At 34.6% G+C, this 17040-nt stretch overlaps 1 protein-coding gene across 5 annotated transcripts in view; it reads left to right on the top strand.

Moving 5' to 3' along the window:
* ADGRG6 (adhesion G protein-coupled receptor G6) overlaps positions 1-17040 on the top strand; it is a 136096-nt gene that overhangs the window by 40485 nt on the left and 78571 nt on the right. For all 5 annotated transcript variants that reach the window (XM_087718351.1, XM_087718352.1, XM_087718349.1 and 2 more), the window contains 2 exons: positions 8596-8937; positions 12153-12773. In XM_087718351.1, coding sequence (XP_087574477.1) covers positions 8596-8937; positions 12153-12773 — 963 coding nt within the window. The remainder of the gene's footprint in view (positions 1-8595; positions 8938-12152; positions 12774-17040) is intronic.

The raw sequence follows: 17040 nt of genomic DNA, 5'->3' as shown, positions 1-17040 counted from the left end.
AAACTTGTAGGTCCATTGGAATACACTGATATGCAGCCTATAAGAAGCCGAGCTACTATATTGTTAAAATACAATCTAAGCCTAACTAAGGATATTGTCAGGGCAGCTTGAAGAAAGAATAGGTATTTCCCCCGTAATAGTGTTTGAAAATAAATTACACCAAAATGAAATTAATTTGTAGACAGAAATAAATATGGGGTCATAGGCCATTATTTTCCTGTGCACTTAGTTTTTATTTAGTGAAACATTGGGTATAAATTATTAAAGCAAATTCAGTCTACTGAGCTTTAATAATTTTATAAAAGTGTAATTAGTTACACAAACATGAAATTAAGATTTGAATTAGCAACTAAGTTTTGTTATCTGTAAAAACTTATAGCATGAATGCCAATGAAAATACTCTCAAATAACATTGGGTGTAACACAGGATTTTCATACTACCTGTTCCTCCAAGGGAAATCTTTACTCTGCCTTCAGGGTGACCTCTTCAAAAACTGGATGTGGGTTGAGTTAGTCAATGCATTGTGCTTCTACTTGAATTTTCACTGGCAGAAAACCAAAGTATCAAGGGAAACAGGCAGGGCAGGGTCCCAACTCTAGCTCAGAAAATATGTTCTGCTTTTACAACTTGTTCTTTCATAGTTCAGTCTGTCTTTCAGGAAAAGTAACTCATATATATGCTATCACCTTGGAAAACATTTGAGATCTTTGATTATATATAGATATACATATTTTTTTCAAGCAACTTTGCTTTTAAGGTAAATTGGTCTTTGGCATCAGAGGCATTTCAGAGAGCACCTTCATGTTAGACAACTTGCTAAGAACAGAGTACTTTACAGCTAGGAAAAGAAACTGAAAGCTGAGAAAACCAAAAGGGAAGAAATAATCCTGCTGAGAAGATTGTGAGTAACAGGATGACTTCCCTTCAATAGAAAGAAGACAAGAAAGGCAGTTAATGGGCACAAATGAAAAGTCTCATATTAAAGTACAAAGCAAATGAAAACCCAAGTTTATTAGAAAAACTCAAAACTACTTCCCCCCCCCCCACAAAGATTGTACTTTTTGGAAATATTATGGCTGAACAACTGGAAAATATAAAGGAAAACTAACTTCCTGCTGATATAATTTCTGTATATAACGTATTCCTCACTTGAATATTTTATGAGTTAAGAGTGAAATCCCTACAATAAAACTTCAAAACAAAAGAAAAATAATGCTAAACCTGGAGAAAACTTTTGAAATAATTGCTTGTTAGTCCTTACTTATTGACCATAAATGGGACTAGCAATTCCATTACTAAGCAATATGGTCATAAAGTGAAACATTATATGACCATTCATACTTATGTCAGTCTGTCACTTCTGGCTACAGTTGTGAAAAGAATTATTTGTGGGCATTAGGTATGTGACAATGGGGAAGCCAGAAGGCAACAACTATAGTTCTACAGTTTAATGTTGAATATTTATTTATCAAACCAAAATTAATAATTCAAATAAACAAAACTATGAAAGTTAGTAGATGAAATAACTGAATCATGTAGTATATTCCAAACTTTGACAACTCTATTACAAAAATCATTTTTTACAATCAAGTTTAAAATGGTTTGCATTAGATTTAAAGCAGTTATTTACACATTACATTTAAAACTAAAAAAGCTATTTACAGGTAAAATGTTACTATGTACAATTTTGCAAAATTAATACCTAAGTCTAACCACAAGTGTTGCAAGTTATCTGAACTAAGAATTTCAAGCCTGGTAGCATAAGCTATGGACAGAAAAGTGCAAAACCTTTCTTGTAAAATACTTCTGAACTTGCTTGATTGTATTAATGTCCAATATGTGATAAGAATTCCACAACTCTAGTGAGCAATACAGTATTAAATTTACAACTTTTAGTGCATTTTTAGTAAAGCTGCTGCAATGAACTTTAGAACATAAATCATTCAAGATGAGCACTTCTAGGTCGTTAGCAAAATAAAGATCAATACCACCTAAACTTATACTTTATATTCTGGTTTTTATTTCCAATATTTAAAACTAAGCATTTCTTAATTGAAATTTGAAGTTGCCAAATAGGTGACCATTAAAAAATGTGATCAATGTCATTTTAAAAAACAAGTGAATTTTACATCATCGGCAAAGAGGACACGTAAGTCATTTATGTAAGTGAAGAAATGAGTAGATCCTAGACACTATTCTGAGGAAAACCCCTATTAGCAGATACCGGATCAGACATTGAGGTCCCTGTTTTAACTTTCTGCAGCCTGTTAAACAAAAAACAACAACAGCGATCTGTTATACAAAAGGGAATCAAGGCAGGATAGATTTCTTCTTCAAGGTTAACTTAAAGGTTACTGCCACATCCGAGCACCATTTTTTAAGAATGAATCAGAGAAATCAGAATACATTGAGAGAAGAGTAACAAGAAAAATCAGGAAATTAAAACTTGAAAAGGGAGATTGAAGGAGCTTTGAGAAAAGTGACTGAAGGGAAATATGATAGCATTCTTCAGATAACTTGAGAGGATGCCACAAAGAAGATGGACATATTTTGCTCACTCATTCCAGAGTACAAGATGGAATGGTTTTCCAGGAAGCAAATTGCAATTCTGTTGAAAAATACCTCATAATGATAAGAGTACTTCAGTTGTGAAACTACTTCATTTAATATGTTCAAATGAAGGCTAGATAACCATCTGTCTGGAGCAGTTTAATCTGTATTCCTGCATATTATGAGCCAGATGACCTTTTCTAGGTCTGGACCTCTTGTGTTTCAAATTATTTCAGTGAAAAATGTCCTCTTCTCAGATATTTGGTTCAGGATATTTTTGTGGTCAAAGCATGTACCGTATTTGTGGATGGACAGAGGGTGGGTGGAACAGGTCTGTTCATAATTGGCATGCCATCTTCAATCCCCCTTTCCAGTTGCAGATATCTCTGTGTTAAATTTGGTGAGGTCCTTTAAGTTGCTAAACTATGAAGGGCATATTGTATTTTATGTTTCCTTGTGGTTCTCACCTCAAAAAAAAAATTCACCTCCCATTAGTTTTGTGCATCAGAGATCTAAGGAGACTAGCGAACTAAAGATTACTCATTTGTGCTTTAAAGCAACATGTTAGATAGCTAATCTGTGTTAAGCTGAAAATTCTTCAAGTGATTTTGAGTGATAATTTCCATGCCATCAGTCTGTATTCTTCAGTCTAAATGCTACACATTATAAAGATATTTTCCCCCGCAAGCATTTATTTTGGGATAGCACATTCAGAACATTTTAGGGGGATTGAAGCCCTTACTACTATATGTTTTAAGCAGTTGAGTTTTCTGTGAAGCACAAAATATCAGCGCGTAGATATAAAGCAAGCTGGTGGGACTAGCAATAATGCTGCCTTTGTTTCCTATCCTCAGTGAATAATTTTATGACTGCATAATTCTGTCTTTCATTGAATTATAAAAAAAAAATCATGAGGCCTATACATTATTTTCAGTCCAGACCAAAGGATTTATATTCTTCCGGGTTAAGAGAGTCCTATTAGGCAGATAAAAGGAACAAAACAATGAAAAATAACGATGTGATACCTCATATAGTATATAAAATAACATCAATTATATAGTGCTCTTAAATACTTGGAGCAGTAATACTATCTCAGAAGATTACATAATTGCTTGCAACTGCGTGGAATAAGTTCCACTGCATTTATACATAGCCATATATAGCAGTATAATTTTAAGATTTGGAATGACCAAAGATTGACATTTAATTTTAATGCCAGAAGCAATATGTTTAATAAAATTTTATAAAGTGTTCTGGAGAGAAGAGTCCTCTTTATTCTTCATGTGAATTTGAAAATTACAAAATACCTATTCAAATTGTTACTGATGGAAGCAAAAGCTTTTTAAAAAAAATGTAAGGAAGTTTTGATAGAAGAAGGTCTTGGTATTGATAGTTTGCTTTTTGCTTCTAGAAAGTAGAAAATTGCTGGCCATTGTGTTTTTTAAAAAGTATTAATGTTAGCCTAAAATGAGAAAAAAGGTAAACAAATAAGAAACTATCACAGTGATTACTTCATTTTTTGTTTGAAATTAATTTTAATTAAGATGAAGTAAAATAGATGGTTTCCAAATAATGAATTCATTTTTTTAAATCAGTGCTGTAAGTGAATTAAAAGCAATGTTGATAACTATAATTCTGGAAACATTTGGTAGTACAATGTCTCTCAACATTGTTGGAGATTAGTGTTGATTTGGGCTCTACTTGGTAATAGGAAGAGCTATTGTATTCTTTTCTCCATACATAATTGTTAAGAAGATAATGTCTTTAAAACATTTAATATTAAAAATTGGCAATATATTTTGCTGTTTAGTGTTTTCAAATACATGGTTTAAAAAAGTATGGTATTTTATCTCCAAAAAGTAATATTAGTTAAAGAAAAGTTGAGTGTTGTCTCTACCCTTGATCATGAATCATAACAGGACTTATCCTTTCCAAACTAGCTATGTAAAAAATGTTAGTCATTTAGGCCCTTACCAACTCTTACTCTCATTTTCCACAAATTTTTGTACACTCAAATCCAAGTGTTTCCAGTTCTAAATGTACTCTCTCGGATTGAAAAAAATTACCAGCTACAATTGCTGAACAGTCTTTTGCTCATCTTACAGACATTCCTGTTCCTTCTGTGATTTATAAGAACACTTAAGAAACTGTGACATAATAATTGTGCAAGACAATTGTAATGAAAATGTAAAATATTTTAGAATCTAGATAGTTTATTACTCTTCTAGATTTATCTGGAAGTTGCATCATGGCAACAGGACTTCTTTTCTTATTGGTTTTCTTGTTGGTACTCTTCTAGAGATATACATGTGAACAGTAATAGGCCAGTTCATGAGAATGTATTTCTACCAAATCACCAGTATACTCCAAGTGACAAAGTATAATTATTTACAGAATTGGGTCTAACATTTAAGATTTTTTTCCACTCTGGAAAAAATCTGTCCTAATATTAACCAGTGTGGATGGAAAAATGTAGGCGTGAGGTGGGGTAGGGTGAGAGTTTGAAAGTCAGGTTCTGAAATTTCTACCCTTGTAATGTTTTTGACTAATGTTTTTGACTATGACTGTAATTAATTAGTTGGGTCACAATCATTCAGCATGTAATTGCTTGCCAGATATCTTGCAAAATATAACTTGCTTACAATTAATATCCACAATTTCAACTTCTCTTCAGCAAATGACTTTACAAAGTATTTCTCTGCTACGGCTGCGAACTGAACTTCAGCTAGAAGCAGGCTTTCAAAATAATTGCTCACAAGTTAAAGATGGAATTACGTATCAGCAGAAAATATAAAATACTGCCAAATTGTAAATTCAAGGCCAATTATGATTTTATGTTCATTTTGTTCTTTTTACTGTTTTCACTGTTATCTTGGCCATAAAGTTATTATGAAAAAAAAGAGTATTTGTTGGTCAATATAACTTGACAGGGAACAAACAATTGCAAGGTGGTAATGTTGCAAGTGGCAAAATATTAGATCAAAACGAACATTTTTATCGAATATTTACTGAAAACGGATAATGGAAATATTTCAAGACATATAAATGATGGTAGAACTATATGGGCAGTTTGTCGCTTGCTGTGCAAAATGAATGTTTATCAGAAAAAGTTAAAATTCTGAGCGATAACCCATTTCATTATTTGTGAGTCAGGTATTTCAGAAGAATCATAAAACTAAAATGAAATGCAGCGGGATTGGAGACTGAATTGATGTTGAATGAAGGCAGACTGATGGAGCAATCAAAAAGAATCTGTTGAAGTGATTTGGTCATAAAGAGAATGAATGAGGATTGAATTACCCACATGCATATTGAGAGGAAGGGGAAGACTGATAAATCATGCGTGGATGAGTTGAACAGATCCTTAAAAAGCGAGAACTGAGTGTTGCAATGTATAAATTGATATTTGGAGATAATGGAAATAAGAGTTGATTGATAGAAATATATTGTTTTGCCAAGTGCCAGGGCAGTGATTAGATACCCACTCAATTGGTCCTTTTGGATCTAGAAACAATAAAGCACAAGGAGTTTTCAAGCTTTATTATTTAACTGTAGCAGGCATATTAAACAAAAAACATATGAAAGCATAAAATACCAAACAAGATTCTCTCCCTTTAGCTGCTGGGAGCTCATTTTCAAGCAGCAGAGAGACCCCAATTGGCCATAGTACATAGCACTGAGCATTCAAGCCTATGCAGAGTATAAAACTTCATGGACAGTTTCATGACTTTTATTACAACCTGGCACTAAGACTTCATGACCCTGCTTCCATGGTCTGCAATGCAATGACACTTGTAGAATGTTCTTAATGAAGGGAAAAACAAAATGTCTCACCAAACTCCTCAAAATAGAATGGTCTTCCCCATTGCCACTACATATATAGAAAAGTGCAAGTAGCCTTTGACTTACAATAGTTCATTTAGTATCCATTCAAAGTTACAATGGCACAAAAAAAAAGCAAACTAATGACTGTTTTTCATGTTTACGACCATTGCAGTATCCCTGTGGTCACGTGATCTAAATTCAGTTGCTTGGCAATGGGTGCATATTTATGACAATTGCAGTGTCCTGGAGTCACGTGATCACCATTTGCAACTTTCTGAGAAGCAAAGTGAATGGGGAAGCCACAACCATGTTACTAACTTACTAACTGTGTCAAAATGGGACAGAACTCCATTACATTGCATTACTCACTTACATGAGGAAAGAAACAATTGTTTTGCTTAGCAACAGAAATTCTGGGCTCAATTGTGGCCGTAGGTCGAGAACTACCTGTATATTAAATATAATAGGATTGATGTAAAGTAGATTTAGCCAAATGTCTCTCTATGTTTATCACATTCCTTAGGTTTTTTTTTTAATTTATTAATTTTATGGTTCTGTATGCAGTTACAGTTTGAGAGATTAGGGTTTCCTGCCTAAGCAGGGGGTTGGACTAGAAAACCTCCAAATTCTATTCTATTTTCTATTCTATTCTATTTTCTAGATCTAAATCCTTCTCTTGTTCCCCTGATTAAGACAGTTACAATATTCAACAATGCAGTGAAAGAACTGCATTTTTTTTTAAAAGAACATGGTTAAATTGAAAAGCCTGTATTGGTAAATTCCAACACACTCTATAGTGATCTACACAGAGTTTGTTTTATATTAATACAGAATTCAGCAGCCAGGTTCATCTAAGCTCAGTTAGTCTAAATTATACCAATTACACAGCTGGTACTATGTATGTAGGCCATTTTTTATGAATGAGATACAAAGTTTCCATTATTGCTTTGAAAGCTCTGCATAAATTGAAACAATGCCTTCTTTTATATGAAACCCCCTACTGAGGGTCAACTGGGGAGTTCATCTACTGATTCTGTGAGAGTATCCTTTGATCACTTGCAAGCGAGTTTTTTTTTTTTGCTATCCCATGTCCCGAAAATAGTATGTTTCCCAAATCTTCATATCTCTAAACGCAGCAGCTTTAAAAAGCTCTTAAAAGCACATATTTAAAAAGATTTTTTTCTGCTATCCTCTTGTTGTATTGTGTTTTTGTTTGATTATGTAAATACACTGAGGAGCATAGGGTAGGCTGCAGATGGTCCATGCCAGCTTATGTGACCAAGAGTGCTTAAGATAAAGCAATTGGCTGCCAAATTGCTTCTATCTTTGGATGGTATTGAGGTATTTTTTTTTCTGTATATCTCCTATCTAGATCTGGCCCATTTTCAAACTCAATATTTATTTTGTCAGCTTGTTCTCCACCACCAAAGTTAGTCTCAGTTCATCCTGATTTTGGACAGATATCCTATTGATAGGCAGAGAGAGTCCTCTATATGTAATACGGTATATTTCCAAGATTTTTATGGGAATCAAAATGAAATTTCGGCCTTTAGGAGCTAAATGTATAGAAAGATTTTTAATTTGTATTTTATTTTGTGGTATTGTTGTTGCTGAAATGTCAAGATATTTAAAATTGTTTATTATAATATGTTCTGTTTTGCACACATTAATGAAATTTAATAGTATGTTCTATTAAAACTTCTATTAAAACTTCTCTTTGAGGCTTCTTTTAAAGTAAAAGCAGATAAAAATAAATAAAACATCTAACACTGGAAATAAAAATATGTTTTAGCAGCCAGTTAATAATTAGGCTGGAAGCATATAAAGTACAAATTCTGAAATTATGTTTTGAATGTAGTAAAACCCTTGCATTTTTATTCAGAAGAAAACTCCCATGATTAAAGGAATTTACAGCCAGGTAAGGGTAGATGAAGTTACAGCATTAAATCATATAAATGAAGCTTTATGATACTCACCTACATATTTATTAAATGATATTTAAATATATTTATCTGGTTTATGAATTACATATTGTTCATGTATAGAATAGTAGATGTATAGAGTTATGGCTATATCTGAAGGAGAACAAGCTCAGTTTATAGTTAATATTTCTTGATTATACATGAAATGATCAAGAATATCTACACTGTGGAAAATTCTACTTTGTTATATTAACCAACTCTTTTCTGTTTTGTTTTGGGGTTTTTTTTGTTCCAAAGCTCAAGAGTGCTCAGAGTGTCGTATGGTGCTGTCCAATCCCACAGGAATTTTTACCTCTCCTTGCTTCCCTAATAATTATCCCAACAATCAAGCATGCAAGTGGACCATCAGGGCTCCTTCTGGATACATCATTCAGACGACATTTGTTGATTTTGATATTGAAGAAGCTTCTGGTTGCAAATACGATCATGTGTCTTTGGACACTGGAGACAAAAAAGATTCCTATTGTGGTATGACTGCCAAAGGTTTATCATTTAACTCATCTAGGAATGAAATGATTGTATCTTTTACAAGTGACTTTAGCATTCAAAAAAAAGGCTTCAGTGCCACTTATACTCGAAGTAAGTATACACTTCTTGCTGTTTCCAATCTGTAAACTATATGTAAACTTCTGAGACTGTGATTTGATAATATTTATTTGATAGTAAAAGTAAAATGTTACTATTTAGCTAGGATAGGTAAGTTATTCATCCATTGACTTAAATCCATTGGAGTTCTCTTACTTAAACAAATTGTGTTGCACAGCAGATAAAGAGATATGGTTCTTTATTCAGATCTCCTCTAGGTCATGAAGTCAATAAGAGGGTTTCAAGTTTGCAACTCTCTGTGTATTCCTGTACTTCAGGGATATATGCATACGTGATATGGAAAATAATATGATCTATGTTATAGGGTTACTGTATTGCAAAATAGAGCACCATATGAGCTGCAAAACTCTAGATGAGAAGCAGATGGCGTAGTGGTGGGATTCAATTTTTTTTACTACCGGTTCTGTGGGCATGGCTTGATGGAAGTGGCATGGTTTGGTGGGCATGGCAGGGGAAGGATACTGTAAAATCTCCATTCCCTCCCCACTCCAGGGGAAGGATAGTGCAAAATCCCCATGTCCTCCAGATCAGCTGGGACTCGGGAGGCAGAGAATAGATGTGGATGGGGCCAGTCAGAGATGGTATTTACCGGTTCTCTGAACTACTTAAAATTTCCGCTACCGGTTCTCCAGAACTGGTCTGAACCTGCTGAATACCAGCTCTGAAATGGCAACAAGACAAACCAAATATCTACTGGTAATTCTTGGTTGCCCTCTAGTGGTTGTCTAAATCCTGTTATTAATTTTATGTTAATACAGTAGGTAGTCCTCAACTTACCATTTGAAGTTATAATGGCATTGAAAAGTGAAACTGATTCTCACACTTACAACTGTCATAACATCCCCATGATCACATGTTCAAATTTTGGGCACTTGGCAACTGGTAAACATTCACAATGGTTGCAATGTCCCAGGTTCATGTAATCACCATTTGCGACCTTCCCAGTCAGCGTCTGACAAATGATAAATAGATAAGGCAGGATTTGCTTAACAACCATGTAATTCACTGAACAACTACAGTTGTTTAACAACCGTGGCAAAAAAAAGGTCATAAAATCAGGTGTGACTCACTTAATTGCCTTGCTTAGCAATGGAAATTCTGATTCCAATTGTGGTTTTAAGGCAAGGACTACTTTCATATACAGTATATCCTGCAATGTACTATGAGAATATAATATGTGCTGCTGAGTAAGAAAATAGGAATGCAGTGGATTTCCTTAAGCTTTTTAATTGCACATCAAAACCTTTCAAAAGTAAGATGATATAAAAAATTTTCTTTAAAAATGCTTGGAGGAAATTAGTCATCAGGAAATCAGATTAATGAAATAAGACTGCATATCACTTTTTCATTAATGAAATAAGACTTCTGTTTCACTAAGTAAAAATTAAACCCTAGTTATAATTAAATAAAAAGCTACCCCATAGCAACAAATTAGCCTCATTGATCTAATTTAAAATAGCTTTTGATTAGCTGGGCCTGTAGCCATTCCCACAATGTGGTATAAAAGCTCCATTAATTGCTTTTTTAATAGACCTTTTCAGCTTTTCAAGGAAAATGTAAATTGTACACCACGGGGTGAAAAATGTATCTATGTTTGGTTGCATATTGAGATTAGTTACTTTTTAATACACATTTATCATTTACAAATATAGCAAGGTATAAAAATTACTTGATGGCACATAATAAAAATGTTACCGATATTGCTTGAAAAGGAATATCAATAGCAGGAATTCCTCAAAAAGTTTAAACATTTTTATATCAGGAGAGAAATGTGTTGCTAATTTTGACACTATGTTTCTTGTGAAATTACTGACAGAATGCTTGTTCTTTCTCTCTTGAGTTATTACTACAACTATTTACATCAGGTTACCATTGTTACATAACTGGATTTGTAAAGGCATTTTTTTCAGCTTTTCTTTTCTAAACTCTCTTCTCGGAATCAATATTCACTTTTGGTTTGCTTGTTTTGACAAACAGAATTCCAAAAAGTATTAACAGGCAAGAAATAGTTTCTTGTTCCTAAGGTAAATCATTCTCAGAACAAGTTAATTTACATGGTACCTAAATCAGAATAGCTTTTCTTTTTATCAGTAAAAATGTAGCAACAATACACAATTAAGAGCCGTGGTGGCACAGTATTAGAATGCAGTACTGCAGAATACTTCTGCTAACTGCCAGCTGCCAGCAGTCCAGCAGTTTGATTCTTACCAGCTCCAGGTTGACTCAGCCTTGCATCCTTCGGAGGTCGGTAAAATGAAGACCCAGATTATTGGGGAAAATATGGTGATTGTAAACACTTAGAGAAGGCTGTAAAGCATTATGAAGCAATATATAAGTCTAAGTGCTATTGCTATTAAGTGGTCTTTATGACTCCCCTCCCCCATAAGTTAAAGTAGTCACTTTCTTCTGCTTGATTATGTAGCTACATTTATAATATTTGTGGAGGAAGAAGTAGGATATTTATGCAGCTGTGTTTCCTATAGGAACTTTTAATTAATCTGTTAATATTTGTAACAAACACAATGTATATCAAATGGGATCAATGGAATCAATCACAAATGACTTCAGAATCATGTTTGGCAAGATAGATAGAAATGAATATGATTTTTAAGGATTAAACATTGGACAGCATTATGGCTAATATGCTTACTGCAAAATAAAGTTCAATTAAAATACTCAGATTCATTCCTAAGTATAGATGCAGAGGATATGGCAGCCAGATGTGACTACTGGTATATTTAGTAAGCCGTTTTGCGATGAAATGTGAATAGATGTATTCAACTGAAATTCAAAAGTTTGTAAACAAAGAGCTTTTATTTGTGAAATAACATGGCAGGGCACTCTCTGCACACTCTGAAAAAGATGTCTGGTATTAATTTCTTCAGTTTAATGTAGTTGTATAAAATAACCCATTGGGAGCAATGCATAAAGAAATGAAAGAGCTGTTTCAGGTTACTGGTTTCTGCTTTGTCTGGTACAAGTAAAACACGCCAAACAGTTTTTACAGGTAACTTACTCACATTTTGTAGGAATCAAATGGTCATATTATAAGTTAATTGACTACAATAATATCCCCACATATATTTCTGACTGATGAGTTTAATTATCCATTGATAAAAAGTATTGTATTACTTTTAATAAAAGTTGATGGTGGTTGATTCTGAAAATGTTTTCTGCCTATATTCTAGTTGCTGTATCTTTGAAGAATCAAAAGGTTGTCATTCCGCAATTTTTAGATTCTGAGTCTGTGTCTTTGGCAAATTCTATCCATGTCCCAGAACTTAATCAGTTTACCCTATGCTTTGAAGCAAGAGAAAACAACAGTAATAACTATGAATGGAAGGCTTTCTCCTACGGTGATTCATCTGTGGAATTCTTCAGTTTTGGCAAAACAGAAAAGGGGCACTTCATTTTTATCTCAGACTCACAGTGTTTTTTAAACGATGCTCTTGACATTGGTCCAGGTGACAACATTTTCACAGAAACATTTGAAGAGCTTTGCCTTGTGTGGGATAGCTCATCAGGCATAGTAGGGATAAATATTAAAGAGACATATAAAACAGTCCATTGCTTAGATACTTATGGAAAAGTGATTCCGGGTGATGGAAAATTGGTCCTGGGTTCTAACAGAGAAGACATAAACCCTCTACCTGGAGATATGTACAACTTCCGGCTTTGGAATTTTACAATGAATTCCCAATCACTTTTCAATCTCACCTGTGATGACAAAGGTAACATTATTGACTGGGAAAATGATTTCTGGAGTATTCCAACAACATTTCTAAAAGCGGAGAACAACTTGAGTTGTGGTGAGTATCTTTTTTAAATTTAGGCTTTTCTTTTCAGCATAGCTTTTAAAATGATTTAGAAAAGTTTCAAAAAGAAACTTTGTTTATAGTGAAAATGACCCCCATACTCCATTTTCTCTAACTTGTTTGGCTATAACAGTGATGGCGAACCTTTTTTGTCTCGCGTGCCATAAGGGGGGAATGCAGGGGGGTCGTGCGTGGGCGTGCCACACCCATAATGCAATGCACGATTCCCCCAGTGCGCATGCAAGCATGAGGTGCTCCCCCCATTTTTGTATGCTTTTTTTTCGCCCTCCCCAGGCTCCAGAGGCTTTAAAGGAGCCTGGGGAGGGAGAAAACAGCTTCCCCCCGGAGGCCCTGAAGCCTCCGGAGGACTAAAAATGACCCTACAAGCAAACCGTGTGCCCTGACAAATGGCTCAGCCTGTCACCTGTGGCACATGTGCCATAGGTTCGCCATCCCGCAGCTATAAGATTCATGCACCACAGTATTCTGTAGGTAACTTTTGTGAATTCAGAACCTCAGTAATGCGTTTATTTATTTATTCAATTTATATCCCATTGTTTTGTTCAGGAGCTTAAGGTGTTATGCAAAATATCCCTTTCTCTTATTTTCCCCCCAAATAACAACATGGTCAAGTAGCTGGGCTGAGAAACAGTGAGTGGCTGAAAGTTGCTCAATGAGTTTCCATGGCTGATCCTTAAAATCAGGATCTCTCCAGGACCAGTTCAGCCCCTAACCACTGCAGCACAAACTGATTTCAAGAGGTTTTTCAAATAGATTTTGTAATGAGCTGAATGCACAATGTTATAATTTTAACAATTATCAAATTGTTATATTTGATTTTTTATTAAAAAGTATTACACAGGCTACAATCAGTAACAAAAACTATGTAGCATTGTTATATTATGCTTCTCTTTACATTAATGATCTTAAACTAAATGTAGTCATTTATTTGTGTGCTACCCATTCGAAAATAAGTTATCGAAATAGAAACTAAGTTTATAAATAAGGATTTGTTTTTCTAAGAATGAGTGTCTTGCTACCAGTCAAACTATCCATCTTATTAAAGAGCCTATAGAAGAGAGAATAAAATCACCCTTTCCCCAACTTATTTCATAAAGTACTGTGTATCTCTTAAACAGTTCTTTCCCCAGTTTTGATTAGATGGCATAGAGCTGTGTGGAGTAAAGTATAGAATGCAGAAATGTAGTCTTTTCAGACTAAAAATAAAGTTACTCCACACCTATCTTGATTAGACTTACTCCAATTCCAAATTGGATAAAAAGGCTAAGCCTTTGACCTGTAAATTTGAAGAACCCACAAAACCTCTCCATGCAAAAAAAAAGTTCTTCTATATTCATTTTAGGGACACAGTGGCTCAGGTGGCTAAAATGCTGAGTTTGTCGATCAGAAAGGTCAGCAGTTCAGCAGTTCGAATCTCTTGTGCTGGGTAATGGACTGAGCTCCCGTTACTTGTCCCAGCTTCTGCCAACCTAGCAGTTCGAAAGCATATAAAAATGCAAGTAGCAAAATAGGAACCACCTTTGTTGGGAAGATAACAGCGTTCCATGCGCCTTTGGCATTTAGTCATGCCGGTCACATGACCATGGAAACGTCTTCGGACAGCGCTGCCTCTTCAGCTTTGAAACGGAGATGAGCAACCCTAGAGTCAGGAATGACTAGCACATATGTGTGAGGAAAACCTTTACCTTTATATTCATTTTAAGCTTGGAACTTACTACATTGGAGTCTTCAGAGGGCAGAGAGGCATTCACCATTTGAGGAATGTTTCATCATTAGAGAAATGCTTTTGAACATGGCATTTTGCAGAGGCATATCTAAAGAGGACAAGATGGCAGGCACATCAGTGTGAGCACAGCACTTTCCTTTCAAACGTGCATGCGGCACACACAGAAAAGGGACAGAAGTTCAGTTGCTCTGACCACCTGCTATTTTGCCTCTAGCAACCTGTGATTGCCATGGACAAATAGCAAAATAATACTTAACAATTTTAATAAAATAAACATCTTTGTGCTGTGTATTTTATCCTTAATCTATCTTGTACAATTGTTGTGATTGCAAAATTGGAGGGATTCTGACAGCAAGGCAGTATAAACATGCACCAGCTGAGGAAGAAGATGAAGTTGATGATACTTTTATAGCAGGATGAACATTTTATTTATTTCTTTATTCTCTTATAAGGGAAACTAATTTGATTAAAACATTCCTGTTCCCATCTACTTTTATTTTAATATATGCTAGATTTTTATTAAGGGTATATGCTGATCACATATCAGTAGGTATGATTAGATTCAGACTGTGATTCAATGATTTGAACAACACTTCAGTTAATCACTGACTCTGTTTCAAAAGTCATGTAATTCAGGTATGACACTAATCAAAATCACTGTTCAAGAATGCTCTCTTCTGATTGTCGTGGGCAATCAAAAAAGATTGAAAGATTTTTTTAAAAATTCTGAAGAATCAGATAGATAGAAGAGCCTCTATTAAGCAGATTATGTACAGTTTTCTTCAAATTGAGCTTTGTCCCTGGACTCAGTAAACAGAAATGACCTGTGATCCAATTTCTCTCCAGTCTAACTTAGTTTTTCAAGATTAGTCATGGTCAGCTAGACACTGCCACCCTGTTGAGTCAAAAATATGGGTCATGTGCCAAATTTTAGACATTTAGATCCAGTGGGGTAACTTTTCAATATAGAAGTTTTCAAAAGTGGGGGTGATTCTTCTTTTGCCGGTGAAAAGAAATGGGCTTTGTAAAGTTCCTTCACACATGATTAGATTAAAATAAAAAGGAATTTGCTTTCTTCTTCGGCTGTTTTAGTAAGTGATTTGTATCTTTCTGTTGTAGAGATGCTCCTAAGCAGGAAATCTTTTAAAAATTTCAGAAGGGCAAAGAAATTGTACGGAGTCCATATAACTTTAAAGTTTTATTGCTTTAGATGTCTACTCTGTAACAGAACTCACTCACAAAAGCTTTCAAGTATTTCATGCTTCATGGTTTATAGTAGATGATAAAACTCTTTTGAGACTAACCACTTTATTTAAGGCGTAACATTTTGTGGGCTGCAGTTAACTTCATCAAGCGCATAAGCTTGGTTTATGGGAAATTAAATACATAAGGATGAGGCAGATGGGGAAGGAGAAAGCAGGACAGGTCAGTTTATGGAGATGGGGTTCTTTGAGAGGCACATTACATGTACTACTGACATGATTCATCTCCTACAATATACAGTATAGACAAAATAGTGCATTTAAAAGGCAGCATTTAGCTTTTATGGTATGATTTTGAAAGCAATTTGCTGCAATGTGCAGAAAAAAAGTGATAACATAGGCTTCTGCTAGCAGAAAATACTATACTTCATAAACATCTATATAACAGTGGTTACCTAGTTTGGGTAATGAAACGTCTGCAAGAAGACAACCAAGTTCAGAAAGGACCCCTCATTTCAACCCTGAACTACAAATACTCTCCTTTATAAGAACATGTTTCATTCATAAAATGAGGATTTTGCTGTTTGACCCAGAACTTTTATGCATATCATCACAACCATTCTTGTTTACATGAAGAACAGTTACAATTTCATGTATACAGTACATACAAATAGCATCAGGAAGTAAGTATGGTTTTTTTTAAAGCTGAAAATCGTCAATTTCAAATTATATCCGCAGAAAGCGAGCCATTATTCTGAGGTACATCCAAGCCCACCTCCATAAATTGTGCCATCTGTGGTGAAAGACAAGATGTTCCCCTCTCTGCTGCCACAACTCATTTCATTCACAGAAATGAACAAGTCTAACAGTTGAATCTTATTTAACATTGGCATTGGAATAGTGTTCTGTCACAATTGGCTTATAGAACATAGGCTATGTGTCTAATTTCATGAAGAGCGTCTATCCTTTTGTCTTTTTATGAAAAACAAACTATTAGTGTATTTGTCTTCCTTGAATGAAGCAGTATGCCATTTCATTTGCCTGAATCATAACTAAGGAGATAAGCTAGCAAACATTTGTGTTTAAACTTGTGTTATCAGATTTTATGGAATCCTAAAAAAGCTTCAAGGTAGCCTCTCAACCTTTACTGAGTTACCAAAAGACCCTATAGTATCTATTGTTATACACAGCACATATGCTTTATTTAGTTATCTGTTAACACTTTTTGTCTTTATTTTGTATTTACTAAAGCAATTTCTTTAGCTGTCTCACTGAATTTCGCATTAAAAGGCAAGTCTTGTTTACCTCTCCC

This window comes from Thamnophis sirtalis, unplaced genomic scaffold (genome assembly GCF_051295495.1).
Source record: "Thamnophis sirtalis isolate CommonGarterSnake01/CBP01778 unplaced genomic scaffold, rThaSir2_p1.2 scaffold_6, whole genome shotgun sequence".
In the NCBI taxonomy this organism is placed as follows: Eukaryota; Metazoa; Chordata; class Lepidosauria; order Squamata; family Natricidae; genus Thamnophis; species Thamnophis sirtalis.
This window is presented reverse-complemented; position numbering and strand designations above follow the sequence as displayed.